The sequence below is a fragment of the Melopsittacus undulatus genome (genome assembly GCF_012275295.1).
Source record: "Melopsittacus undulatus isolate bMelUnd1 chromosome 20 unlocalized genomic scaffold, bMelUnd1.mat.Z SUPER_20_unloc_1, whole genome shotgun sequence".
NCBI lineage: Eukaryota > Metazoa > Chordata > Aves > Psittaciformes > Psittaculidae > Melopsittacus > Melopsittacus undulatus.
In genome coordinates this window covers 407,779-433,891 of record NW_022993934.1, presented here as the reverse complement: position 1 = coordinate 433,891, position 26,113 = coordinate 407,779, and the positions used below count along the sequence as shown (strand labels likewise).

General features: G+C 41.0%; 5 protein-coding genes and 1 long non-coding RNA gene across 6 annotated transcripts; 3 read left to right on the top strand and 3 right to left on the bottom strand.

Moving 5' to 3' along the window:
* The first annotated feature begins 1,257 nt into the window (after positions 1–1,257).
* LOC115947519 (feather beta keratin-like) lies at positions 1,258–2,679 on the top strand. Its single transcript, XM_031054692.2, has 2 exons — positions 1,258–1,399; positions 1,767–2,679. Exon 2 carries the CDS (start codon positions 1,785–1,787, stop codon positions 2,106–2,108), a length of 324 nt encoding a protein of 107 aa, XP_030910552.1. The 5' UTR covers positions 1,258–1,399; positions 1,767–1,784; the 3' UTR covers positions 2,109–2,679.
* A 3,784-nt stretch (positions 2,680–6,463) lies between these two features.
* Positions 6,464–8,257, bottom strand: LOC106023600 (keratin-associated protein 19-2-like). Its single transcript, XM_031054693.2, has 2 exons — positions 8,236–8,257; positions 6,464–7,398 (listed from the first exon to the last, which is right to left on the bottom strand). Exon 2 carries the CDS (start codon positions 7,375–7,377, stop codon positions 7,102–7,104), a length of 276 nt encoding a protein of 91 aa, XP_030910553.1. The 5' UTR covers positions 7,378–7,398; positions 8,236–8,257; the 3' UTR covers positions 6,464–7,101.
* A 1,654-nt stretch (positions 8,258–9,911) lies between these two features.
* LOC106023605 (keratin-associated protein 21-1-like) lies at positions 9,912–11,694 on the top strand. Its single transcript, XM_013130583.3, has 2 exons — positions 9,912–9,998; positions 10,895–11,694. The coding sequence occupies exon 2, from the start codon at positions 10,916–10,918 to the stop codon at positions 11,273–11,275; it is 360 nt and encodes a 119-aa protein (XP_012986037.1). The 5' UTR covers positions 9,912–9,998; positions 10,895–10,915; the 3' UTR covers positions 11,276–11,694.
* Positions 11,695–13,579: 1,885 nt separating this feature from the next.
* LOC115947524 (uncharacterized) lies at positions 13,580–15,421 on the bottom strand. Its single transcript, XR_004081442.2, has 2 exons — positions 15,290–15,421; positions 13,580–14,470 (listed from the first exon to the last, which is right to left on the bottom strand). It is a non-coding gene; the product is annotated as an uncharacterized lncRNA (long non-coding RNA).
* A 4,726-nt stretch (positions 15,422–20,147) lies between these two features.
* Positions 20,148–21,424, bottom strand: LOC106023599 (scale keratin-like). Its single transcript, XM_031054703.2, has 2 exons — positions 21,305–21,424; positions 20,148–20,866 (listed from the first exon to the last, which is right to left on the bottom strand). The coding sequence occupies exon 2, from the start codon at positions 20,837–20,839 to the stop codon at positions 20,576–20,578; it is 264 nt and encodes an 87-aa protein (XP_030910563.1). The 5' UTR covers positions 20,840–20,866; positions 21,305–21,424; the 3' UTR covers positions 20,148–20,575.
* Positions 21,425–23,366: 1,942 nt separating this feature from the next.
* Positions 23,367–24,947, top strand: LOC106023598 (keratin-associated protein 6-3-like). The gene is made up of 2 exons (XM_031054700.2): positions 23,367–23,469; positions 24,028–24,947. Exon 2 carries the CDS (start codon positions 24,053–24,055, stop codon positions 24,347–24,349), a length of 297 nt encoding a protein of 98 aa, XP_030910560.1. The 5' UTR covers positions 23,367–23,469; positions 24,028–24,052; the 3' UTR covers positions 24,350–24,947.
* The last annotated feature ends 1,166 nt before the right edge of the window (positions 24,948–26,113 follow it).

Sequence of the window (26,113 nt, the reverse complement as noted above, 5' to 3'; positions counted from 1 at the left end):
CCTCAACACTATGAAGATAAATCTCAGTATGCAATTAAAGCACGAAAGCATCCCAGTCATTTCCCACTGTTGAGACCTTGAGGTTTCTACTCAACAGCAGCATGTAATGCTGTCCTTCAACTCAAACTTTTGCTGCAGATCTGATAATATTGAAGATGTTTCCCTTGAGATTCCTTGGTAGCAAGCAACTTAGGTTCTGCAGTGTGACCACATACACTTCTCACTCTACAAAAGGAAAGCTTTTCTTTCAAGAACATGCTGCTGGGAGGAAGGGAGAAGGCTTTGTGAGATTTAGTCTAACAGAAGAGCCCAAGTCCTCTCTGTTACTACAGAAGCAGAAAAAATGTCTTTGTTTTGAAGTAAAATGAAGTGTAAATCAGAATGAACAAGTTGCTGCCCCTTATGGTCAGGAGGGAGTGTCTGTATGCCACACGACATTGCCATTCTTGGCATCTGTTGACTACAGTTGAGTGTTAGAAGTCTTCCTCCTCATTCTGGTGTTTAACATGGATGATAACCCCACGCTGGCAGTTACAGTTCATCAGCCATTGGGATGCCAAACTGCATCTTCCACTTATTGTTCTATATGTGCAATGTGCGTTATTAGAATGGCTTTAGGTGCTTCTTTACTGAAGAAGCAACTCACTGGAAAAATTGCCTGACAAGGTCTTGCTTAAGTCACACCCTATTTATTGCCATTTTGCCATTCCTCTAATCAGGGCATGATTTATAGGTTCATATTATGAGACATGTAACTTCGTATAAATATGGTCTTAGCTTTTTTTTCCCCTTTTTTTGGTGGCTAAAGCTTGCACGTTGAAGGAAACTCATGCTTGGTGTCTAATTGGAAGAGGTTGGCTGACTTACTTGGATATAGAACTCTATAAAATTCAGGATTTCTGCAGGGTGCCAAAGCTTTCATTGGACTTTGCATTAGCCTCATTTCATCACATGAACCTGTCTACCCCTAGGCCGAGCACATGGGTTATCCCTCACTTTTGCAACTCTTTCTGGGCTGGACCAAATATGTTTTCTTCCAAGAAAATGGTTATTTGTCACCTGCCCAGGAACAAGATCATTCATCAAGCATAAACCATATAAACATGTTATCTTTCTGCAAGGTGCAGGGCACAGTATCCCCTCTATATAAAGTTTTGAAAGAGCAGAGACCGGATGGCAGTAAAGTACAGGTCATATGGGGTATGACAGGCTAATAATTACAAAGAGCGATTTATTTAACATTCATTAACAAAGTTGAGTCTGAAAGAAATGTGTTTAGTAATCGATTAGAATGTTATGCGTGTAGGTGATTCATGCTTTGGGCAGTTTAAGGGCAAGTATAAAAGTGCTCAGCAGCAGATCTTGTATAATCATTTCTCTTATTTCTCTTGTGAAGTAGGTAAGTTGCATCTGAATTCCTCTTTCTAACAAAGCCTTTCTTTGTAGTTATAAATTAAGATGAATCCTGTGCAAATGTTTTGATATCAGCCTAAATTTTCTTGATGTGAATCAATACATTTCTGACTGTTCAGCTATTGGCTTTGGTAAATGCATATCTGGATGATGAGCTCTGATTAGTTTTTCATGAGAACTCATTTCCAGGTCTTATTGTGTTCAAGTACAAGATTTAAAAGAATCTTTTAGGAACTGAGCTATGAAAATTCTGCCTTTGCCTCTAGCCTGTTTTCAGTCTTTTATTGTAATGTTTGATTGTGAAACTTAATAGAACTTGTGCCTTCTTTTTATACTACTTCCTTGCTCTTCAGATTAGCCACCCCTGAGCAATGGTGCACTCTCTAAGCCCATGCACTGATGGCAGTGCTTCTCCATGTGGGGTGGCTGTGCCACAACCCGTTGCTGATAGCTGCAATGAACCCTGTGTTCGTCAGTGTCCTGACTCCCGGGTGGTGATCTACCCTCCACCTGTGGTTGTGACCTTCCCTGGACCCATCCTCAGCACTTTCCCTCAGCAGAGCGTCGTGGGATCTGCAGGAACCCCTGAAGTTGGAAGTGGATTTAGTGCTGCCCGTACTCCTGGGACCTCCCTTGTTTATGGTGGTGCCAGATGGGGACGGGGATACCCAATTGGAAACTGCAGACCATGCTAAAGCTGCTGCTGCTGAAACAAGAATATCCAGGACATGTCAAACAGGATGTAGATAATGTGGCTGAGCACCAGGGCACAGCATTTAGGAAGGGCTGAGCCATTTGGAGCTGCCACTAAATCCATCTGTAGATGCTCAGATCTTCTGAAATGTCCATTTACATCCTTCTTGGATTACTTGTGCTGTTTTTCTAATGCCTTCCTATTTTTCTAAGTGCTCTGTTCTTGATGCTATGGGACTATACTGCTTATTCTTTGGGGGCTAATTCATTGTGGCAACATAAAGGGATCTGGTATGACATTCATTTTAGGTCCCTTTTTTCTGTGGCAACTGGTGCATGAAAGAGAGTCATGGTGTCAACTAGCCTCTGTTTCTGTGCTATATATGTCTTGCTCTGATCAGGTCTGAGTATCAACCCAGAGCTGCAATAGAGAAGCGCCACTAGTTATTACATGAATCATCTTGCATCAAACCACAGGTTGCAGGCAATTTGTAATCTCTACTATATAATCCTACCTCTGTATGATCTGCTTCTTTCATTAAACATGACATTGCAACATGTTACTGGCCTTGACGTGTGTGTGCGTGTCTATGTGTGTTACCCTCTGCTCCTCCTAATTCAGGTGTCTTTGTCCTGCTGCACCAAACTGATGCTATCAGTCTGCTTCAGGACAGTGATACTGTTGAGAGATTTGGCTGTGGGTTGTGTGAACAGCTCCTTCCCACATCAAGCTCCACGCTGTAGCTGTCCCTTCATGAAACTGCTGCCCACATCTTTGCTTTCATTGCTCCAGGTCTTCCTCAATGTTGGCTTTTCTGGAACAGTGTATGTTTCCTGGTGTCCTCAGGCTCAACCTCCCTGTCTAGGTGGTGACACAATGCATGAGAGCAGAGGTGTGTGGTATTAACGAGAATAATGTAAAACCACATGTTAGGTAAAAGTAGATGGTTTTGAGTGTATAAGTTGAATTTCTGGCTTTATTGCTCTGCTGAATGTTCTATAACAATGTAAGCTATGGATGTGAAAATGGAATGTGATGTTCGTTCATGGAATTTCCAGTTTCTTCAGGAATACATCAATAATAAACATTCCACAAGCTTCCCATGTGGCTGTATGTGTTTGAAATGTTATGTAGCGTGTTAACACTTTGTTACAGAAACACTATAATTCAGCATCGCAAGGTGCCACGAGAATGTGGCATTATTCCATAGTAGTCACTCTTTGGAGAATTATTATCCTTATGTGTAAGGAAAACAATGTTGACCAGACATTGTAATAATGTGTAATTGAGTGTTGGTGAGCTTTAGAAGAGGTGATTAAACCAGATTCTCACCAACCACATATATCCTTCCCTGCAAAAGCGAAATCCCCCAAACCTCAAAAGCCAGACAAAGGAATCATCATTGTTATGTTAATGGCACATTTGGAAATGAATTCAAGGTTATTATTGAGGCCTCTCCAGTTGCACTTTCCATGTAGTAAGTTGAGACTTGCAGTTACCATGAAACAGCAAGTGCCAGTAAACTCAGGAAATTTTGCCAGTAGATTTCTATGGGACTATTTATAATACACCTTTTATTCAGCTTGATATAATAGCTGCTCATGTGAAATGCTTTGAGGCTTTCAGAGAACTGAAGATATCAATTATCTTATTAAGAAGCTACCAATGTCTTTTTAAGATAAAAGCATTTGTTAATGTCTTTTAGGTTCATTATAGCATTATGGGAGAAGGATATTAATCTAAATATGGTGAATTTTGAAATGCTTTTCATTTCTGTCATCGTAAGGCAAATTTTCCTATACCAAGATACACTTTCCTTTCTCTTAAAAGGTTTGGTGTAATATTGCACTCTTAAAGGCTTCCAGTCCAGTTAGTGCAATAATCAGGAGCCAAATGTCTCATTTTGGGCTAAGTTTACTTTTTAAACAGGATTCTCCCTCTTTCAGTGAATCTTTGTGCTGGAGGCCTGTTCTGCAGCATGCCTCATGTGTGGGTTGTTCGCAAGGTGCATTTAACTCGGTAATTTCCCACATGCACGCAGTAAGTACATCCTGTTCCAGGCCAGCATTCAGAAGTTGAAATGAAATTACAGGAGTTAGTTTTCTGTTAGCTAAATTAGCCATCCATCATCTAGTATGATAATATCAGGTACAGAGTTCCTCTAATCATTCACCTTTTCCTAAGCCTTAGGGCGTAAAACCCTATGAAACAGGGAAGATGTTCTTCACGCACCACTGAATAGGAATACAAGAAAAAGAGCTTCTGAAGATGTTAGGTTGGATCTATAGAAAATGGGTCTCAGTGCTGTTGATTGATGGATGGGAGGGGCAGGGAATGGTGTGGATCCCAATTCTGCAACAGTCTGGGACTCTTTGACTCATCCTGTTGTTTGAATAAATAGGTAATAAAATGATCCTGTTTGGTAGCTAAAGGCCCCTGTGGCAGGGGCACATGGGGTGAGAAGTTGGTTTCCCTCCCTGGTTGGTGCCTGGGCTCCAGTCTTTGCATAAGACTGATGAGCAGCATGGCAGGAGATCCTGGCTGTGTCCTGGATCCTTGGAGTGAGGGGAGGGCTGAGGTTGCTTAGGTGGGAGGCAGCAGCAAGATGCATTGGGGCACTCCCAGTGCTGTGCAGGGAGATGGAGTCACAGCTACAGCAGTGGTACCTTCAAAAGAGAAAGGGAAGTGAGGAGGTGGCAGGAGGCTCTGAGCCAGTGTGGTGGAGAATGGTGACAGGTCTGGGTAGGCTGGGCTTGTCAGGCTGGGATCATCAGTCAATTACAGCCCGTGGGCAATGTTCCTCAGGCACTGGGTGGTGATTGCACCTGCTGTCGGAAGTGGTAGTGCCTCTGGTAATGAAACAAGTGGGAAAAGAACAGACATCATAAATACAGTTGTGTTGGCAAACATGGATGGGGATGTTAAGCTGTGGCCAAAGGATCCTGGGCAGACTGAGGATTTCACTCAAATCCATGTTTTATTATCTTCTGTGCATGTCTGTGTCAGCCCTTCTGCACAGTATGTGCCGATGGGAAAAGCCTTGTGTACTGGAGGGCATCCAAGGGAGATAAGCTGCATTTATTGTGCTGGGAGACTCTACCATTTCTTAATGTTTTCCCTGGGGAACCCAACCCTTTTTGCTGCTGACAGCATCTAGGAGAAGGATTACAGAAGATGTCTTAATAGCTTTGCCAGTTTCAAAGGGTTGTACTGATTTACTGCCAATGTGCCCTGCTTAGGAGGCTAGGGTGGAGGTTGCTGCCCTCACCTTCTTGCTAGGGCATCCTGATTTGGCTCTGTGTTGCTCAAACTAGGGCTCAAAGAGGTGAGCTCCAAGCAACAAGGCAGCAGACCAAGCCCATCTCTTGGCTGCAGCTGCTTCTTTACCAGACAAGGAAATGGATCTATGGGGTTCATCTCTTATAGTCCAGTTCAAGGTCAAAAGGTTTAAGTGAAAACAGTGGCATGGATATAAAGAAATGGACTTTGGTCTGGAGGAATAGCATTTACAGCTTGCAGACTATCCTGCCTCCAGTTTTCTGCCTTTGAAAGGGATTCTCTGATTTGCTTTCCTACCTTCTTGACCTCCACTTTGCTCTGTCATCTGAGGAATGCAGAAATGCTTGTGTAGGTGGCAAAGGGGTAGTCACATAGTGTCTCTCTTGAAAATCAGCCTAAACATAGCCCCTCACCACCAATTCTGCAACAAAAGGTTTGACTCCTGGTGATATCTTTGATGTGTAATTGGGCTTGCGTGGGATCCATGCAGTTTTGTCTAGGCTATGCTTGTCGAACCACCTTGTTCTGTCCCAGATTGTAATCTTTCATATTATAAATCTAAATCAAGACTACTCTAAGGTGACATGGTAGAGGTTGACAGGAACTCCCTGAATAACCTGGCTGTTCAGTTTGCAAAGGAGATGATCCCTCCAGCAGATGGTCATGGCTTGGTTGCCTTTGGTCTATTCTCTTAGATGCCTTTAACCTTGAGTGTCCTTGCTATCTTTCCTTAGCAGACAATGAGGCTTCCACTCCATCGCTTGCTTTAGAGAGATAGTTTTCAAGCACAAAGCCCAGCTTGCTCCAGGAGTGTATGTGTTTGATAATACAGAGTCATGTGTTGCCCTTTTCTGGAGAAGTATTTGTATAAACCCAGGGTGACAGGTTAACTAAAATGAGGTAGAACTTCATCCTACTCTGGGAAACAAGCTGGAGCTGGAGCATTTCAGGAGATGTGGTGATACTCTAAAGTCTGGAGTCTTAACTTACCTTTGTTTTTGGTTGGTGAGAGTGGCAGTGCTGCTGGTCCCTGTAGTGTGGCATGTAAGCACAGACAAAAAGAGACTAGACATCTGATACTATTAAGCAGAGTAATTTTAATGCAAATGAAAAGCATGGAGGAACTGAAAGAATAAGTTTGCAGTTTTACAGAAGTGTCTTCAGCAAGCAGAGTGTGTCTGATGTTGAATGATGCTTTCTCCTTGTGGAAACAGTGGAGTTTACAGTCAAGACATGTTTCTTGCTTTCAGGGTTGCTTATTAATCATGCCAGATGAGGAACAGCATGGATAAGTAACATAGCTTCTCTCCTAGGTGTCATCTTTGGTGAAGTTTATAGCTGAAAAAAGTGGACTTATTCGTGGTGGTTGCAGAAACTCCTATTACTATCGCAATACAAGTGGCTGTGTATTAACTTAAAAAGCACTTTACTCACACCTGAAAGTCTTGCTTTACTCCATCAACATGTTGTAAAGATGGCTCAGTGCTTGCTGTAATTTAAGTTGCCCTTTAGAGTAACAGTTGAATAAATGGAAAATATTAGGAAGGGTTATATATGGGGTAGTCTTACGCAGCTTGGCATCCACATGTCCCATTGAGCTCAGCCAGAGGTGTGGGTGCTCAGCGTTTCTCAGCATCATAACCTTAGCCATGAATCTGTGCCCTGCATTTCATTTCTTGATTGCTGTTTCTGTTGGTTCAGCACAGACAGCAGTTTCAATAGAAGTATCTGCTTCCAAAACGAGAAGAGAAGGGGTAGCCGTACCCAAATCCGTACAGGTCCCCAAAGCCCCCATCAAAACTGTCATAACCGATCAAGCCTCTGCTCCCATACAGGCTCCCAAAGCTTCTGTAGCTGTATGGGCTGCCATGGCGGTAGTAGCCATATGGGCTCCCGTAATGGTAACCATTCAGGCCCCCAAAACCATAGAGGTCTTCATAGCCAAATCGTGAGTAGCACCCATCATCGTAGAGGTCCCTGAAGAAAGTCATTGTTCGTTGATGCAGGTAAACCTGAAACACACACCCAGAAGCAAGGTGACCTTGTGGGCTGCTGACAGCAGGAGAAAGGGCTCAAAGCTTGGGGAGAGCTGATGAAATACAACTCGCTCTCTCTTGTAGGTCTTTTTCACCCTCTTAACCACCTGTCTTTTTTATCTTCTCATCTGAATTCCAAACAACACTTGCATGGCTGACTATCCATAGAAAATAGACTTTTTACCAAATGAGAATTGAAATTTTCTACCCCAGAAGTTGGGGAAATTTGAATAAATTTAAGAAAAATATAACAGTTCAGATCCTAATGCTTATTCAGATGAGACCAACAGCCTATCACATGCTCCCCTTATCACCTGTAAAGCTGCGTGCCGCTTGACATGGGATAAACTTGAACAGTGCAATGGAGGAATTTCCTTTCTGGGTGTCTACTTAAAGTAGTAAATGCTTCATAAAGTTTTTATCTAGGGATTTTAATTCCCAACACCTAACAAAAAGAAGCTGGAACTAGAAATTACTTCTGACTTCAAAACTGTGGCAGTAAACTTCAGGTTTTCAGTGTTCTAAAGCCTACTGTTAAATAAGCACAGGAAGAGCAAAAAAGTTTCAGTGAAGGAATTCTTTGATGTCACAGAGAATTCTGTGTTTGGGATTAGCTCCAAAATGACAAGAAATTGCTTGGGGTGTCGTACATATGTATATGTATGTTTTATATATGTCACATATATATGTACACATATCTTATTTATATATATATTCACATGTGCACACACAATTATTTCTACTAACATATAGGCATACATATATGCATATATACATACAACTATACATGCATCAGAAAGAATATTGACTTACCTGGTTCACCAAGGGGAGTAGCTCAAGAGAAATGAATAGCATTTTGGAGCTGTAGGTCCCTATATATACCCTCTTCAACTTAGTTGTTAGTTCTGCAGCATATCTTCTTGCATGCATTATTCTTTCAATTGATGTAATTGGAGTCAGTGATTTTCATGTTTTCAGAGTTTGGTGCTATGACACATGTGTAATACCTATAGAATTTCTTTCATCTTAAAACAAGAAGAAATTGGGCTCAGCATATTTCTAGTAAAATTACATTAAATTCTTTGTAGTTAGAGGGGTAGAAATAATTTGGGGAGATGTTTAGACCATATCCATTTGCGCAATCTGCTTGTAGGTTCTCCAGTCACTTGACTTTTACATCTATGGTGCAACGTGTGGGGGAGAGAAGCATTAGGCTTTGGTGTGCCGAAACCTTGTAGTAGAGCTTCTATTCAACAGCCTTGTGACCTCTGGTACTACTCAGTGATAGTGGTGGGGAAGTTTTGCCAACATCATTGTCTGGGTTTTGTTCCAGTTTGTACCGCAGTGATTGGGAAGAAATCTTTCAATTTGCCTGTGAATATTCCCAAATTTTTTATTCCTATTTTAGATTTTTCTAATAGTTTCTGAGTTTCATGAAACATGAATACGTTGCCTTATTAGGACTTCGACATAAGAGACCTTAATGTGTCTTGTGAGTGACCATATTATTAAATCTGGGGTGTCTTTCGGTGACAAACTATTAATATTTAAATACTGCAACACTTTGCAAATTGAGAACATCAATGAGTGTTTATGAAGTGCTTTGGTATTCAAAATTCTGAGGAAGCCTCAACATCCTGCTTGCTCATTATTGCCCTTATTTTATATTTAAATTAATGCCAGAAATTAGGTGAAGGTCATACAAGGATTTATGCAGTTAACTCCCGTGTTCCTCACTGTTGTAGTGGATTTGATACACGTGGTTGATTCTTTGCGAAGAAAATATACTTATGGATCCTTGGAAAACAGAATTTAGTGCATCTCACTAAATCTTTATCATTTATTATTCCCCAGCCCAAGTTCCTACTTGTATTTTCTACTTTGTTGTGCTGAACTTGCAGTCAAGCCCTCCAGTGAACTACTGCAAACAATGCTGTAGTTGTCTTTCTGTCAAAATCATGTTTTCTGCTCATGCAGCAGCATGACTGTTCTTCACCAGGAACTCTGGAGGAATGCCATTAAGATTTATTTGCAGATCATGCTGGTCCAGTTTCCTAAAGTTGCCTATGTAGTTTAATATAAAATACCTACATTTATGTTTTCATTTCCTTTAAACATGCACCCTGGGCTGTGGTGCATTAGAGTTTCCAGTGAGCAGCAGAGATTTTCAAACATGTGGGAAAGTTTTATTTCTTCACCAAAAATTTCTTTCTCTTTGGGAGCTTAGAAATGCTTTGAAATGATATACAAATAAACTTCAGTTTTGACAGTGAAGACTATAAAATGGTATCAGGAATGTGGTTGGCCCAGAAAATGTTAAGATGAAAGAAACCTGTAATACATGTGACATACGGGAGGCTGGGAACACACTAATAATCCCAAACAATGGAGAAAATTATATTAATTGAAGATATGACGTGTACAGACAAATTTGTTTTCCAGCCAATAAGACTACAAACCTTTTGAATACACAGGGCGTCTAAGATAAGCCAGGCGGGCAAAGAGACAGTATAAAAAGGGCTCAGAGCTCTAGGCTCCTCATCAGCTCTCTTGCCTTCCTCCTCCTGGTGAACTCGGTAAGCATCCTCTCCATTCATATTCTTCATAAGGATTAGAAATTTTGGATCAATAATTTATGTTAGAATTGTGGCTTCTCTGGAAGTTTTCTCATTACCTTGTGTCTGTGCTTATGCATTGGTGGGTTCAAGTTTTAAAGATGGGGCTGAATCTTTCCTGGTCCTGTTGGTGACTGGGTATCTGGCTCCATGACAAGGATTGCTGGTTACTAGGTCTGCAGAAGCAGAGAAGGATTTCTTCACTATAGCCCTCAGAGAGGTCTTCCATAAATCTATTTCATTTTAAGGGAGGTCTTTAGGTCTGTTTGGCAGGACAGTACATGCTTACATGTGTGCTAACGCTCCATGGTTTCTTGCATGTGCTGTCAGCATTTCCAGATTCCAGTCAAAACTGGTGTAAATTACTGAAATGGGACCTTCTACTTTCAACTCTGCTGCAAGAATCATAGAATCAGCTAGGTTGGAAAAGAACATCAAGACCAACCTTTACCCCAGGATTAAACCAGAAGCTGAAGTGTGTTATCATGGCAAGCATCAGACACTCCAAGCTTTCTTGAAGAGTTTCTTGAAGGATTTGAGAATATAGAGCTCTATCCAAGGCTGATATCCTGAAAGAAATTTAGGATTATTAACTCCTACCAGTATTCTCTAAGTAAAATCCTGAAACAGCAGCAATGAACTTTTGGTCTGTAACAGGTATATGCTGTAGCCATTGTTTCACAAACCTCAGTGACAAAAGACATAAACCCCATTGTTCCAAAACAGCAGGAAAATGACAAAATGATAGAAATGCAATGTAATGAGAATAAGGATCTGAGGAATTTGGTTATGATTTTGCTACTCCTGCAACTGTAGTAATCATTATTTTTGCTTTCCTTCATGTTACTGCATTTCAGGTTTGCCTCCATCGCAGAAAGATGACTTTCTTCCAATACCAATGTGAGGATGACTGCTATTCTCCCTGCAATTATGGGAGCCTATACAGCTACCGCAGCTACGACTGTGGGAGTCCCTGTGGCTACCGGGGCTATGGTGGCCTCTACGGCTACAGGGGCCTCTATGGCTCTGGGGACCGGTACGGCTGTGGTGGTCTCTACGGTTACCGGGGCATTTATGGCACTGGGGACTGCTATGGCTCTGGAGGTCTGTATGGCGGCTATAGGGGCTACTATGGCATTGGAGACTGCTACAGCTACCCAGGCTTCTATTCTGGCCGCTATGGCTACCCCTCCTTTGGTTCACGATATGGCCTGAGATACGGCTATGGGAGCTGCTAAACCCAGCCAGAACATCCCTGAAGTGAAGATCAACTCAGGCCCAGCAAGCACGAACTGATGGTGAATCTTGACAGCAGTGATCACTGGTGTGCAGAGCCCTGGTGACAGCAGCCACCCACCCTTCATGGAGGCTTTGAGTGTTCTGTTCTGCTGTTGAAGTGCTTGTGATAATTTATCTTCTGCTCTGTGTGTGCTTGCTCTCTTGCCACCCAAACCCTCCTCTTGATCAAATGCTTCCTTCTGCAGTTCTTTGTGAACTGCTTTTCATGTTTGTTGCCATGATGTACGCAAAACCTTAATGCTGATTGAATGGAATCAGCAGGGTGTAATGTGTCTTCGGGAATGCGGTCTTTCAGTTCTGTATGCCTTTGAAAATCTGTCTGCTTTTCACTCACATTAAAAATTATGCTGCATCAATACTGCATCTCTGGGTTTATTTTTCACCTGCATGCCTCAAATGTCTTGAAATCAATAAGATCAAACAGATTGTGTGACAAGGTTATTAACTTTATATACTCAGGGGTTTGCTTGTAGAGACTTGCCCTCCTCAAGCTGGGAAACATGGACTTCTGAAGCTGCAAGAACCTTCAGCTGTACCTCTGGTTATACATGTTTCTCCAACTCCAGGCTTTGGCTTGGTGTAGTCCAAATAAGTGGTTCATTTAAAGTACTTCGTTGTTGCTGCTGGGATAATATCATGTGGTTCGAACATGATCCATAACTGGCTGTGATCTGCAAATGTGTGGACTCATCAGGTTTCACATTTTGAAATAATTTTGTATTTTATATATTACCATAGAATCATTAAAGAGCCCAGGATGGAAGGGACTTGGAAAGATCAGGGTTGAAAGATTAGGGACTCCATGATGGAAAAGGGGGGGGGGGAATTTTCCCTTTGCAGTGTATAGAGCTTGGTAGGATTAATGAAAAACCTTTTGCCAGCACCTCTGAGGCATATTTTTGTCTGTCCATTCAGGGAAGTGCACTCAGAGCCCAGAGTTTGAAAGGAGGCAAAGTTACAACTGATTTTTACTGACTTTTTCCCCACTGAATATTGTAGGCAGATGCTATAGAACCTCTGGGTTCACAACTGAGAGGCTGTGGCTGCATTAGGAGGAAGATGACGTGACAGCACTTTCTCACTGCTTCCATGGCTGGAGGCTGTTACCAAAACACCCTGCAGACATTTAATACTGTCACTTGATTCTAATTTTTTAAGAACTAGTTGACTCTTTTTTCCCCCTACTTTTATTTCTGTCTTTAAGCTTTTAGTCCCCAGATTTAGTGAATTCTTACAACTGCACCTGTAGAACTCTATTTTGTTCTACCCAGTGTCTGTGCCAAATGTGATAGGAAATTGTGACTCTGGAGCAAGAACATTTAAATTGCCAGGAATAGGACAATATTCTGCTCACTTGAACATCTTTATATACTCTGTATAAAGGTTTGTGACTAATTCTCCATTTTAAAACATTATTATAAACACTATTGCAGTCCTATTATGCTGAAATATGTTAACCTTAAATCTGGTAACAGCTTCAATTAAGTAAAGGGAGAAATTGTGGCATTTCTTAAATTTCTGAGGGGTAAAAGGGAAGAAAAGGATGTATTTACCAACTGCTCTGGAGGTGAAGTAGTATGAAATTCTTTGTCAGCATTAGGAATACAAAGTCCTTTCAGGATGCTACCACACTCAGTATATCTGTGTAGAATCATAGAATCATAGGATACTTAGGGTTGGAAAGGACCTTAAGATCATCCAGTTCCAATCCCCCTGCCATGGGCAGGGACACCTCACACTAAAGCATGCCACACAAGGCCTTGAACACTGCCAGGGATGGAGCATTCACAACCTCCCTGGGCAACCCATTCCAGTACCTCACTACCCTAACAGTAAAGAATTTCTTCCTCATATACAATCTAAACCTCTGCTGTCTAAGTTTTAACCCATGTTCACTTGTCCTGTCACTACAGTCCCTAATGAACAGTCCCTCCCCAGCATTCCTATAGGCCCCCTTCAGATACTGGAAGGCTGCTATGAGGTCTCCATGCAGCCTTCTCTTCTCCAGGCTGAGCAGCCCCAACGTTCTCAGTCTGTCTTCATATGGGAGGTGCTCCAGCCCCCTGATCATCCTCGTGGCCTCCTCTGGACTTGTTCCAACAGTTCCATGTCCTTTTTATGTTGAGAACACCAGAACTGCACACAATGCTCCAGGTGAGGTCTCACGAGAGCAGAGGGGCAGGATCACCTCCTTCGACCTGCTGGTCTATAAACTAGAGACAGAGGAAAGAAGACAACTGGAATTCCATTTTTTTCATGCAGAAAGAGTTTAATGCAATAAGAAAGGAGTTGGCACAGATACAGAAAGATTATAGTTTTGGGATACTGGAAAGAGCTATGGATGATGAGTCATTGCACTATGCTACCCAGAACATTCCTTTTGCGGAAGCTGTGTTGTTCATCCCTTAGGTACTTGTAAATCCAGATCAAAGAAGAGACAGCCATAATATGTCTCCATTACACAGTCCCGCAGCACCTTACTGGAAGTAGTTATTGAAAATGCAGATGACACAAAAGCTAATTTTGCAGAAGTCCTTTAGCACCACTGCAGCAACTGCAAGAAGCTTCAAATGAGCTGCAGATTGTTGTTCTCATTGCTGAAGAGTTTAAATAGGGTATCTGTCCAAAAGGGTTTAAATGCAGAATATCCAGAGTTAAGTCCTAGTTGTGAAAGACAGGAAGAAGCAGAAAAAAAGAACAAAAATACAAATGCCAAGAAATGTTAGAGAGCAGCCAAGCTCCTCATTCTCAGTGACTTCAGTTGCTGCCACAGGGGCTCAGCGCTTCTGTAAGCATTGCCTCTGACATTAGCCATTCTTCATTGCTTGCTGGGTCGTGGTTGATTCTTGTTTCCTGGGTATTGCCACTGGGTTTAACAACAGGGGTAGCAGCACCTGTAGCTGTAGTTACAGCAGGAAGGGTAACAGTATCTGGTGGTACATGTGCCGTAGTTGCAGCAGTCTCCACACCTGTATCTGCGCACGTAGCGGCACAGGGTCCCGTAGCTGCAGGGGCTGCAGCAGCTGTAGGTCCGGGAGCAGCGCACGGTCCTGTAGCAGGGGGAGTAGCAGATGCTGTAGCACGGGTACACACAGCAGCAAGACATCTTGGTGTGGTGGAGGGGAGGATGCAACCTGAAAGAGAGAGGGAGGTAAGGGGTAGGATCAGCTTGCAGCGAGCAGCAGAAGTAATGGCTTGGTGGCAAGAGTACCCAACCCCCTTTCTATGCTCCCTCCTTGTTAGATCTGATTGTGAGACACAGTTTCTTTAGTTTCTCCTCTTAAAAGTGAATATAATACTCTCTTTTTGGACTTTGGACACAGGAGATTCAGCTTGCAGATGCACACCCGAATCTATGTGTTTTGGTGTCCAGGCTCCCAGCACAGGCTGCTGAGATCAATCATGACAAGTTCATTAAAGACAGCCTCCTTGTCTGGTTTTAATCTTGTTATGTAAAATATTCCTTTTCCTGTGCAACCTTCGCTTTGTTAGTGCCAGCTCTAGCAAGGATACTGAAAATACTCTGCTGGGCAGTAAAGATTCAATGTTTAAGTCCTCTATTGCCACAGGTCACAGCTGCTCCAGTGACTTTAGAGAGACTAAAGCAATTCATGTGACTTGTTCATATTCATTATTGCAACATCTTTCCATCCAAAAGCCATTTCCGCTTTGCATAATACACTACTCTGCCCATGAACCAAATTTCAGTTTAAAAAGCGAAAGCAATAGAGCTGCTGCTTCCTCTTACATGAAGACAAAACTTCTTACCAGGCTTCGCATCTTATCAATGATATCTAAAAATTCATTCATCAATGTCCCCAGCTTTTTTTTACTGTACAGATTGAAAACATACAAGATAAAATAGTTCCACCACTGTTACATACGAGAGAATGTTAGTAAAGGAGTCATTCTCAAGTTAAAGGAATCTCTGTGAGAACAGGATCTGAACTTACCGAGTTCACTGAGGAGAGTAAACCAAGAGGAGCACTGGGAAGAGCTTGGGGTTGTGAGCACTTTTATACAGTTTCTGGGACCTGTGGAAGTCAGTGCAATTCCTTGTGTGCTTCCACTACCTGTTAGTCACAAAACACATTTCGGAAGTACATCACCACTGCAATTGCTATAATTGTTTTCCCCCACATTTAGGTCAATTTTCAAATTCCTCTGGTAGCACATTGTGATTATGCCTTGGAAGGTTCTTTCATCTTAAAACTTTCCAGGAGAAATGGATTTCTAGGAATTCACCCAAAGGACAAGTGAGAATGAAACTGGAATACATGGAACTGGAATACATGGAACATTTCCAGCCACACTGACTGGCTGGCTGGGGAATCAGTAGAGTGTTTCTTTGTTATGCCCCTACAAAAGATGTGCATACCGCACATTGTGGGGTTGTGTAAAATACCTGGCCGGGAAAGAGGCATTACACTATATGCTTAGGGCTTTTCCTAACCATTTTGATTCATTTCCGTCACAATTAATAACAGGCGTTCCATTGATTCCTTTAGGTTCTGCTATTGTCTATAATTTGTCATACACACTATGAGAAGTCTAGGCCAAGGCACAGGATCAATTACGTGAACATCTGAGCAATGTGCCTGAAACTTGCTGTCTGGGTTATTTTGTCTTTTGTCTTTCTCTTTTCTGGATGAAATCATTGGAAAATATTTTTGAATCAGTATCTTGTAATATCACACACAGATGATATTTATTATATATTATGTATTTATTATATAAAAATATATATATGTGTTTTAGACCTCACAGCAGACTTCCAGTATCTGAAGGGGACATACAAGAGTGCTGGAGGTGGACTCTTCATCAGGGATTGTAGCAACAGGACAAGGGTTAATGGATTAAAGCTTAATTAGGAGGAATTCAGGTTAGATATAAGGAAAAAGTCCTTCCTTGTGAGGGGCTGAGGCACTGGCACAGGGTGCCTGGAGAAGCTGTGGCTGCCCCATCCCTGGCAGTGCTCAAGGCCAGGTTGGGCAGGGCTTGAAGCAACCTTGTCTAGTGTGAGGTGTCCCTGTCCATGGCAAGGGATTGGAACTGGATGAGCTCTAAGGCCCCCTCGATGCAAAGCAGTCTGTGATGTGATGAGATACGGCTGTATCTCTGCCTACACTGAGTGAGGATGATGACTGTAATGCCTTAGTTTTAATAGAAAGAAGCAGTGCTTAGCTTAGGGGTTCCCTTGTTGTTTATTGTCCAACATCAAGGCACTTTTCAGCAACAATCCATTACAATTTAAATAATACAAACATTTCTAAAGTAAGTTTTAATGACTGTTTTGGAAAAGCACTGATACCATAAATTCTGATGAGGCTCAGCACTTCTTGAATGTCTGTTATTATCCTCATTTAATATGCAAATGGGGAATGGCTCACTGCAGTGAAGGTCATGCAAGGAGGTATTTGTTGAGTTAAAATAAAAGGCTCTTGACTTTACATTTTGTGCTCTGCTTCTTTTGGGAAGCTGGTGTTTGATGAGCTTGAAAACCAGCATCAATAAGATTTGTTGTAAGAGAATATGTGTAATTTTAACTTCTCAATATTCTGATAACATCAGTGTCAGAGAATTTAATTTACATTTGTTTTGGTGATATCCTGACTTTTATTATGGTATGAGCAGTTGTAATGACAAGGTATAGACTCTGTGATTAATTCTTCCTCCTTCCTATTAATGTATGTTTGAAACTGTCACCCAAATGAATGCTGAACTTCTATAAATTCCCTGTGTTTTGACAGTGAACCAAGCTGAAAGGAAATAGCAAAAGTATAAAACAAAAAGGGTTTTAGAGGAAGAAGATAAAATACCTATTTTTTTCTCAGATACAAACCTCAGTTTGAGAAGTACAAGGAAGAGGCAAAGTGGCATAAAATGCCTTTGCATCCTCTATTGCTCTAGGTTTAGGATTTTTCATTCTGTGAGGGAGAGGGTGTACACTAGGGTTTATTTTTAAATGTATATTAGATGTAAATGTGTGGAATTTTCCTTCTAGGAAATGCTGACATAATTCAGGTTACATACATGTTTAATATGTCCAAAAGACCCCAAAAAGATGAATTTTGATTCTCAGCCATCTCTAGCCTGAGGATCTGTCATTCTCTTGCCCATTTTGGTATCTTGATTTGATAATTAGAAGTGAGGATTACCCAAAAAGTTTTTAAGATGAAACAAGCCCATAACTTTTGCATTGTCAAGGTGAGAAATAATCATCCCTGACGTTGAAGAAACCAATTACATTAACTCAAGTTGTGACGTGTACAGAAAAATTTAGTGACCTGTACACTATGTGTACAGGTCAGAAGATCTTCATTTTGGAGTGACCAAGAAACCTGTTGCGTTGTGGCTGAGGTCAGATCCCTCACAAACACCCGAGGAGCACTGGAATGGCCATTAATTGTCCTGGAATATTTAAATACATATATGAGGTTTTCCAAAGTCATCCAAGTGCTCAAAATTCATGGAATATTTTGATGTCCCTAATATTGAAAATCAGAAATTGAGCTTGGGAAGTGTCAGTTCAATAGTGCCTGAACTTCTGTACCTACAAATCAAAGTAATATAGAGAAGTGCCCTAAACAGACTTCAAGACATGCAGCAGTGTTCAATCAGTAACAGAAAATACAACTCATAAAAAATCTTAGTAATTATAGAAAAATTGAGTCAATTTCACAGACATTGGCATTTTCTTTCAAGGTCTATGTTTCTATGTTTAATTTAACTCTTCTTTTATCAAATGCATATTTATTTCATCTCCTATCATGTCAGTAATAAGCTTACCTAGAAATAATATATGTAATTATACAGCAATAAGGCGTGTAATTCTAAATACATGCAAATAGGCTGTATTTGTGTGTGTATTGAAAACCTCCATAATTTCCTGAGTTGTGATCCACTTTTCCCCATCTGTTCTTACAATATTTATTTAAAAAAATCTAGTAATTTTTTTTAATATAATGAATGGCATTTCACAGAAATTTAATTTTTTTTTGCATTATGAACAAAACTTAAACCTGAATATTTTGAATAAGTTAAAAAGGAGTTGAAAAACAATTACCAACTGCTTTGTTACACTGAAATAGAAAAGTCTCTTATATAATGCATCAACTGATAACTTTTTTTAACTTTAAAAACAAATTTATGCATAAGCCACTGTTACTTTTAAATAATAATAAAAAAACAACAACTTTCAAATGCTGAATTTGCACATCATGACCAGTTGAGGGAAACCTTGATTTGCATTTTTAGATTGTTAGATGAAAATATTTTCAGTAAAAGGAAATTAGTGTAACCATTGAGCACAGTGAATATAAAATTCCTTTGTTTTAGTAGGTAATTTGTCCAAAATAAGTTTCCAGAAGTACCAGTTACTGGTACCAGTACTGTTACTGTTACAGTTACTAATAGAATGGTGAATTTTCAAAGCATGGTTTGATGCATGTTTCTGGCAGCTCACCCAGGACTTGTGGGTTTGTTTCCTTCAGGTTTCTCTTACACAGCAACCTTTTGAATAACCTGTTGAATAAGTGTTTAGGTTCTGCTTCATTTCTGCTTTTACATGGATGCAAATTCACGTGAACCTCACTTCTGCTGGAAATTGGTGGCAACCAGCACTTATGGGATGAGGAAGCAAAGCCTACAGCAATCCCTTTCCTTGCAGTCTACCCACTAGAGAAAGTCAGCATCATAGTCCATAATTGTGACTCCTACATACAGATCAGTGTTAGCTGGAGAACTGAAGCTCCTTCAGACCAGAAGGAGCATTTCCTGTTGGAAATCACTTGCAAAACTCAGTATTCTTGTGGCTCCAGATGGCTCCTGCCTGGGAACAGTCCTGGTAGGTTCACCCCTTTGTCATCAGGCTGGTAGCCACTTTTGCTTTAAGCAACTCTTCCTCCTCCCTATCACATGTCCTCTTGGTAATTAAGGGAAAGAAGAGGCTTCCTTCCCAAGCTTCTCCTTATCTGGAATCTGCATGCTTCTGCTCTGCCTTTGTAGAACAGTTTTTGCTGATGGTGAAGGCTGGCAGATGATTACAGGATGTATGCCAGAAAGCCAGCCCAGCCAGGGCAGTGATAGGAAGGACTAAGCTCACAGCCTATTCACAGGACATCATACAGTCATATAATCCTAGAATGGTTTGCATTAGAGGTGAACTTAAAACTCCATGTCCTTCTTATGCTGATGCCTCAGAACCTGACGTAGAACTGCAGGTGTGTGTGTGTGTGTGTCTCACCAGAGTGGAGTAGAGGAGGGGAATCCACTTCCTCAACCTGCTGCTCATGCTGCTGGGGATGTAGCCCATCTGTGCAAAGTAATCTCTGATGGAGAAATAGCAATATTGAAACCTTCAAACATGTTGGGAAGAGATGAATGTGAGCTCCTGAGTGTTCTCATATTAGACACCTACTTAGAGCTGCAGAAAGCTGAGGGAGTCCAGCATTTGGGGTCTCAGTGCATTTTGGATCCTCAAAAGTAACATAACTTGGGCTGGAATGTAGTTGATAAGTACTGATGTAGTTTTCTTAAATCTTTTTATTTCTAAGCTAGTATATTGGAAATGAACAGTGTTTTGGTGTGTTTGGTGGAAGAGAGGCAGAATTAGGACATGGCAGATGTGAGATTTTAGGACTGCCCTGGAGGAGACAGAAATTAAAGAGCTCAGTACATCCTTTGTCACCTCAGATTCTACAGGATGCTTAAAACTGCAGATGTGAGAAGCTTGTGCCTCATTTTTTGCCATGTTTCAGGTAAATAATTAGTAAAGTCAAGTACAAAAGAAAAATATATAACAAACAGCAGTATTGTGATGCAAGATCTTTTAATGAGAGTAAGAAGCAGTTACAGCTTGTAGTAGTAGAGAAACATTCAGGGATTCACACATCCTTTAAAGAGTCACAAGATTGCACAGTAGATGCTTTTGGAACTATGGTGGTGTTTGGTGAGGAGCAGAGCTGTCAGCACATTATGTAGCAAGATGAGGTGTCTTCTCCTCTCTGCATCTTCTGTTGTAAAGCTACACCTCAAACTATACAGTACATCCAAAGCTTATGAAGGAAGAGTTCACCTTAATAGCAAGTTACTCAAAGTAGCTGCAGACATTGAAGAGAGGTGCTAAGCACTCAGGACCATTCCTGACTGCAGTCGCTATCACAGAAGCTTAGAAAAGGTAAAATTCAAATGTTACTATTTTGCCTTTCATTTCCTATCTGGTTGTTCTATGGCTGGGTTTAGCATGGGTAGCAGCTCCCATAGTTGTATCTACGGATGTAGCGAGAAGAGTAGGGGTAGCAGTAGCGAGAGCTGTAGGAGGGGTAGCAGTCACGGTAACCGCACAGACTCCCATAGCTCTGGTAGCCACAGGGGCTCCCACAGTCGTAGGTCCGGTAGCTGCAGGGGCTTCCACAGCCGTAGGTCCTGTAGGTGTACACATTCCCATAGTTGCAGGGTGAGTAGCAGGAGTCCTCACACTGGGTCTGGTAGCAGAAAGTCATCTTGGTGTGATGGATGGGGAGGCAAGTCTGAAACACAACAGAAGAGAAGAAGATAAGGTCTGACCCAGAGATCAAGTGGATGCTTGCTGCTTCTAGGAAAACCTACGTAAGTATAAGAAAGAGGGAGAAGTGCAAACATGGGAACCAGTCCAGCACCTGCATTCAAAGCTATACCCTGCCTCCTTGCCCAGCTCACTCCTTTCTGATTTCATAATAAAGCCTCAAAGGCTTCAATATATCATAAATAAAGACAATTTCTCACAGTGCATCGCTAGATGACACAATCTTCTAAGCTTATGTAGGCATATATCCCATTTTAAACAAAATAGATTGTGCTTGCTATGAAATCACAGCCTTTTCTGGAAAAAGCCTTTGCTTTTAAAGTATAACTGCTGTCTGTATAGCAATATAGTAAAAACACAGCATCTACACAGAAATAAAAACATTGTAGTAAGCCTGACTTACCAAGTTCTGTGAGAACGTAAGTCCAGAGATGCGAGTAGAGAGCGTTGAATTTCTCTCCCTTTTATATATTTATCTGACCAAGCCTTCTGTGCTTTAAACTCCTATTCATCACAAAACAAATTTACTTATGCACGTCATTCATTCAGTTGATGTAATTGTTTTCCTTGGTTTGTGATCATTAGTCAGTTCTTGGCTTCCAAAAGTATGACATTGCATTACAGTTTTCTTTCATGTTCAGACTTCCTGGGTGAATTATATTTGTAGAATTAGTGTGGTGAAATCTGAATTATAACAGGAAAGGTAAGGAAGGATATTGAGAGCAGAACTGATTGATGTTCACAGTCCCAATTTTAGAGGAATGGATGAATTTCAGTGTATGAAACCTGCAATAACTCTGGATTGGTTTGAGGAAGGAGGAATTTCAGAGTTGGTTTTTTTTTTTCCCAGAAATAATAATCCCTAGAAAGCATTTCTTGTTTGGTTGTTCTTTTGGTTTTTGTTCTTTTTTTATTTCAAAATTGCATTTTTAGGTCAGAATATTAGCAGTATTCATATTTATAATATCATTTGTGTTATATCCAACTCAATGACAGAAGTACAGGAAAGGTGGTTGGATTAGAGGACTGTACCTTGCTGCAATCAAATATGCATGGATATGTTAACTGTTTATTGTGACCTTCACAGGAAAGTCATGTAGATTTGCCTGCTAGAAATGTTCTATCAGTTACTATTACCAAACTTCAACAGCCAACTCCTTCGTCTGCGTAGAAGGAAACCAGGGTCCTTTTCTGTGTAAGAACAGTGGAAATAGATCTGGATAAATTAGAGTCACTGACAAGACTTTATGAGAACCCTGAAGCAGGTAACAATAAATAATCAATCTAAAGGATATTTGAAATATTAAGTTGCATAATTTATTAAATAAACTGACAAATTCAGGCTCCCGGATAGTCAATGTAACCTAGGCAAATTTTATGGATCCAAAAATATCTCCTTAGAGATCGTTTATGCTTAGATCAGAAATTATTCACTCAGGGGTTTATTACAAAAGAGCAAGATAAGCCAAACAGGAACATATATGTGTAATAACTGAAGTTTTCCTAAGGAGTCCCCCAACTGCTAAATATAGTTTAACATGACATTTTCTTAATGTTGTTGAGGTGTTTAACATAATGCTGTTAATGATGGTGAATAATGCTGAACCCTGTGGATGTGACCTGGTAAAGCAGCAACATCCCGGTCTTCCCTGGTGACCTTCACCTCAAAACACTGCTGTTTACTTGCATCTAAGGGAAGGATAATAACAGACATGTCAGACATTCAGGGCCTTTCTCAAAATGTTGAATATCAAAGCCTTCATTAATACTTATTAAAGATTCACATGTACAAAGAGATTTATTATTTAAATATTAATACTACGTTAGTGGAAAACGCCCCAGCATTATGTAACACAGTTCCTAAAAACGTGTATCACGTTATTCTGTTTCTAGGCTGTATTAAGGATGTAATTTATAGCTGGAGAACTGAGTCTTGGAAAGGTGTTTTCTCAGAAAATACGTCATATACATGCCTTTTTAATGCTTCTACACCAATTTTCTAGCTGAATCAATAAGCACAGCAATATCATATTCCATGACAGCATCAGTGCAAAGGTCTTACCCGCTTTGCTAGTCACAGGAAATGTTGGAAGGGATTGGTAGGAATGTGTTGTTTCACGCATCATTAAAGTTATGAAATACATGAAAATGAGAGGCTTCCCCTTCCACAAGCATTTCAGGAAATAAAACTATACCAAAAAGCACATGGACCAACATGCACAGTGAGGCCAGTCCTCCAAAAATGATGTTTGGCAATTTATACATCTTTGCATATGTTGCTGGACTGAAGAAGTGAATTCAGCATGATGATACCAAGGCTTAATTGGCCTGGTAGTTTTGAGATGAAAGAAACCTGGAGGGTGTAACCTGTATGTCACGGTGCTGGACCAATAATCAGAAACCCTGGGCAGAACCGGTATATCAATGAGAAGGAGTCATGAGGGAAGCAAAATGTGTTTGGTAATTGGACCCTTTCATGCATGGGGCGGGACTAGGAGCTCTATAAAAACCCCAAACCACCAAGGATAATACATTCGCTTCTCCTGCCTTATTCTCATTGCAGAGTGGGTAAGTTGGAGCAGATTTAGGGAACCTAGTGAATAATGATACAATTTTCCCTCTGTTCCCCCCTTCCAGTTACTAATCTATGAGTATTGTAGATTAATTCACTGGGAATCAGGGTTGTGATTTGATGAGAATTATTTATATTTAAGATATTCTTTCCTGCCTGGATTTTCTTTGGTATTTCAGAGTTTGAAACTGTGACAATTCTGCACATATTCCTCTTTTCCCTTTAAGTCTTCATCTCACTACAGCTATGAAGAATTTTCCAGCTTGTTTCCTGACAGCTTCCTTTTGACCCAGGCATTGTGGTTCACAATCACATCTCTCATCATGATCCAAGGGTGCAGCCAGTGGGGATGTGCAGCAAAGCTCAGAAAGGCTGGTCAGGACAGAGGATTAAGGGGAAGACCCAGCACTAAAAATGAGGATAGAACAATAGTGTCAGGCAATATGCCTGGGTTTCCTGGCCCTTTCTTCCCTGCGTGCTTGCGACGTTTGTTGTGTATTACTTGCTGTTGGGAGCGCTGTCTTACAGGCTTTTCCTTCCCTGTGGTGTTTTAGGCTTGCCTCCCTCCATCACATCAAGATGACTTTCTGCTACCAGACCCAGTGTGAGGATTCCTGTTACTCACCCTGCAACTACGGGACCGTGTACACTTACAGGAGCTATGACTGCGGAAGCCCCTGCAGCTACCGGACCTATGACTGTGGAAGCCCCTGCAGCTACCGGACCTACGACTGTGGGAGTCCCTGTGGCTACCGGAGCTATGGGAGTCTGTGCGGTTACCGTGACTGCTACCCTTCCTATAGCTCCCGCTACTGCTACCCCTACTCTTCTCGCTACATCCGTAGATACAACTATGGGAGCTGCTACCCCTGCTAAATCAAGATGGATATAATGGAAAATGAGGAGTGAGAATTAAACACTGAATTCATAGCTGCTCTTAAAGCGGAAGGTTTACAGAAGCTCTGAGTACAGGACTATAGCTGAAAGCTGTAGTATTTTGGAGTGATCAGTGTTGCTGTAAAACTTCTGCAGTGTGCTTCTAAAATGTCTTCCTTCTTTCCTACAGACTTCTTAACCTTCCATGAGTTCAGTGGTGTAAAGGAAGCCAGTCTTAACATGGATGAACAACTTCTTAACTGACTTCTATCTCTTTCCCAGCTAACATTAATGAAATCTAGAATGTACCTGCACTAGCCTTCCTATAGATATGTTTTTGATTTAACTGTTTTTGAAGCTGTATGAAAAAATAGTAAATCATCTGATTTGATTTGTTTCACTGGACTGAAAGCAAGTCAAAAGGTTGAAAATGGAAACTGATAGTCCAGTGCTACAGCTGTAGCAGCAAAAATAGTACCGATGAAACCAGTTTTTCTGTAGATAAAATCTCTGTATTCATTCTTTCTGCTTCTGCTCCTTGCACTATTTTAGATTGTGACTGTTAGCTTTATTCTCATTAAAAATATTATAGCATCATTACATGTCCCTGTTTTTGTTATTCTCATTTGGATGTACACAGGTTTTTGTCCCCTGCTTGAAATATTTTACGATGACATACTGCACACTGTAGCTCTTATGGATGTCAGCTGAGCACACATTTTGCAAACTAAAAACTCAGTAAAATCTCAGAAAATGAAGCCACCCATTCTGGGAATTCCTAGGAAGGATTTGGAAATATTAACTTCAGCATCACAGTATGTGTACATACATTGGACATAACAGGACCACATCTTAGTGATTTGCAAATGTGCTTTTGAATGGCTGCAGGAAAACCCAATTTAACTGAGGAATAAGCCAAGAAGTTGGGAGAGAATCACTATTTCTCAAGGGCTTTTTTGCTGGCAGTGTTTGGGATGGCTTCAGGGTTTAGAGACCTGGTTCTGTTATGGAGCAGAAAACTGCACTCTTTCTATTCACCTGATTGTTTGTAAGTGTTACTGCAAGGCTCCATTTGAATGACAATGAAATGGCATGAAGTTCCCAGGCTGCACAATCACACAGTTGTTATTAGGGTGAGATCCATTGCCCAAGTCTGCAGTGACTCTATTATTCGTGACTGAAGGACCTAACTGGCAGTAGGAGTAACCTGTTATTAGTACGATGCTGTAATGCAGTCTAGGCATGAAACAGCCGGTGAAGTGCTTTGGAATCTCTATTAAACCCTAGAACCCTTATTGTGAATGTAATTACGGTCCTTTGAACACACAGCTGCCCTTTGAGGTCAGTCTCACATGGGGAGCAGAGCTCAATTGTGCTATAAAATTCATTGAAAACCTTTGCAAATTAAACCACCAGCACTTTTTGGGATGGTGCTTTCTCATTCCTTCTGAGTAGCTGTGTTCATAGGGAAGTGCTCACCCACTTTGCTGCCTGCCACCTTCCCTGCAGAAGCACAGTGCAAGTTGCTGGTCAGCCTGTATCTTGGCATTAAGGTGGAATTAAGCTGGAAGTGGTCATAATTTTAATTTTTTATGAGCGAAGTCTAAAATAAGAACTATGGAAAGCTATAAATAAGTTACTAAGTAAAAATTGGAAAACATTAAATCGCTCAGAATGCACAAGTAAGAGACAATATCAGCTTAAAATAATTCCTAATATCTCAGTAGTCCTACAGACTGCTTATGGACTTGGCTGCTTTAACAC

Coding starts and splice junctions, on each gene's coding strand:
- LOC115947519 (XM_031054692.2), top strand. CDS start 1,785: ATGGTGCACTCTCTAAGCCCATGCACTGATGGCAGTGCTTCTCCATGT.
- LOC106023600 (XM_031054693.2), bottom strand. CDS start 7,377: ATGACTTTCTTCAGGGACCTCTACGATGATGGGTGCTACTCACGATTT.
- LOC106023605 (XM_013130583.3), top strand. CDS start 10,916: ATGACTTTCTTCCAATACCAATGTGAGGATGACTGCTATTCTCCCTGC.
- LOC106023599 (XM_031054703.2), bottom strand. CDS start 20,839: ATGACTTTCTGCTACCAGACCCAGTGTGAGGACTCCTGCTACTCACCC.
- LOC106023598 (XM_031054700.2), top strand. CDS start 24,053: ATGACTTTCTGCTACCAGACCCAGTGTGAGGATTCCTGTTACTCACCC.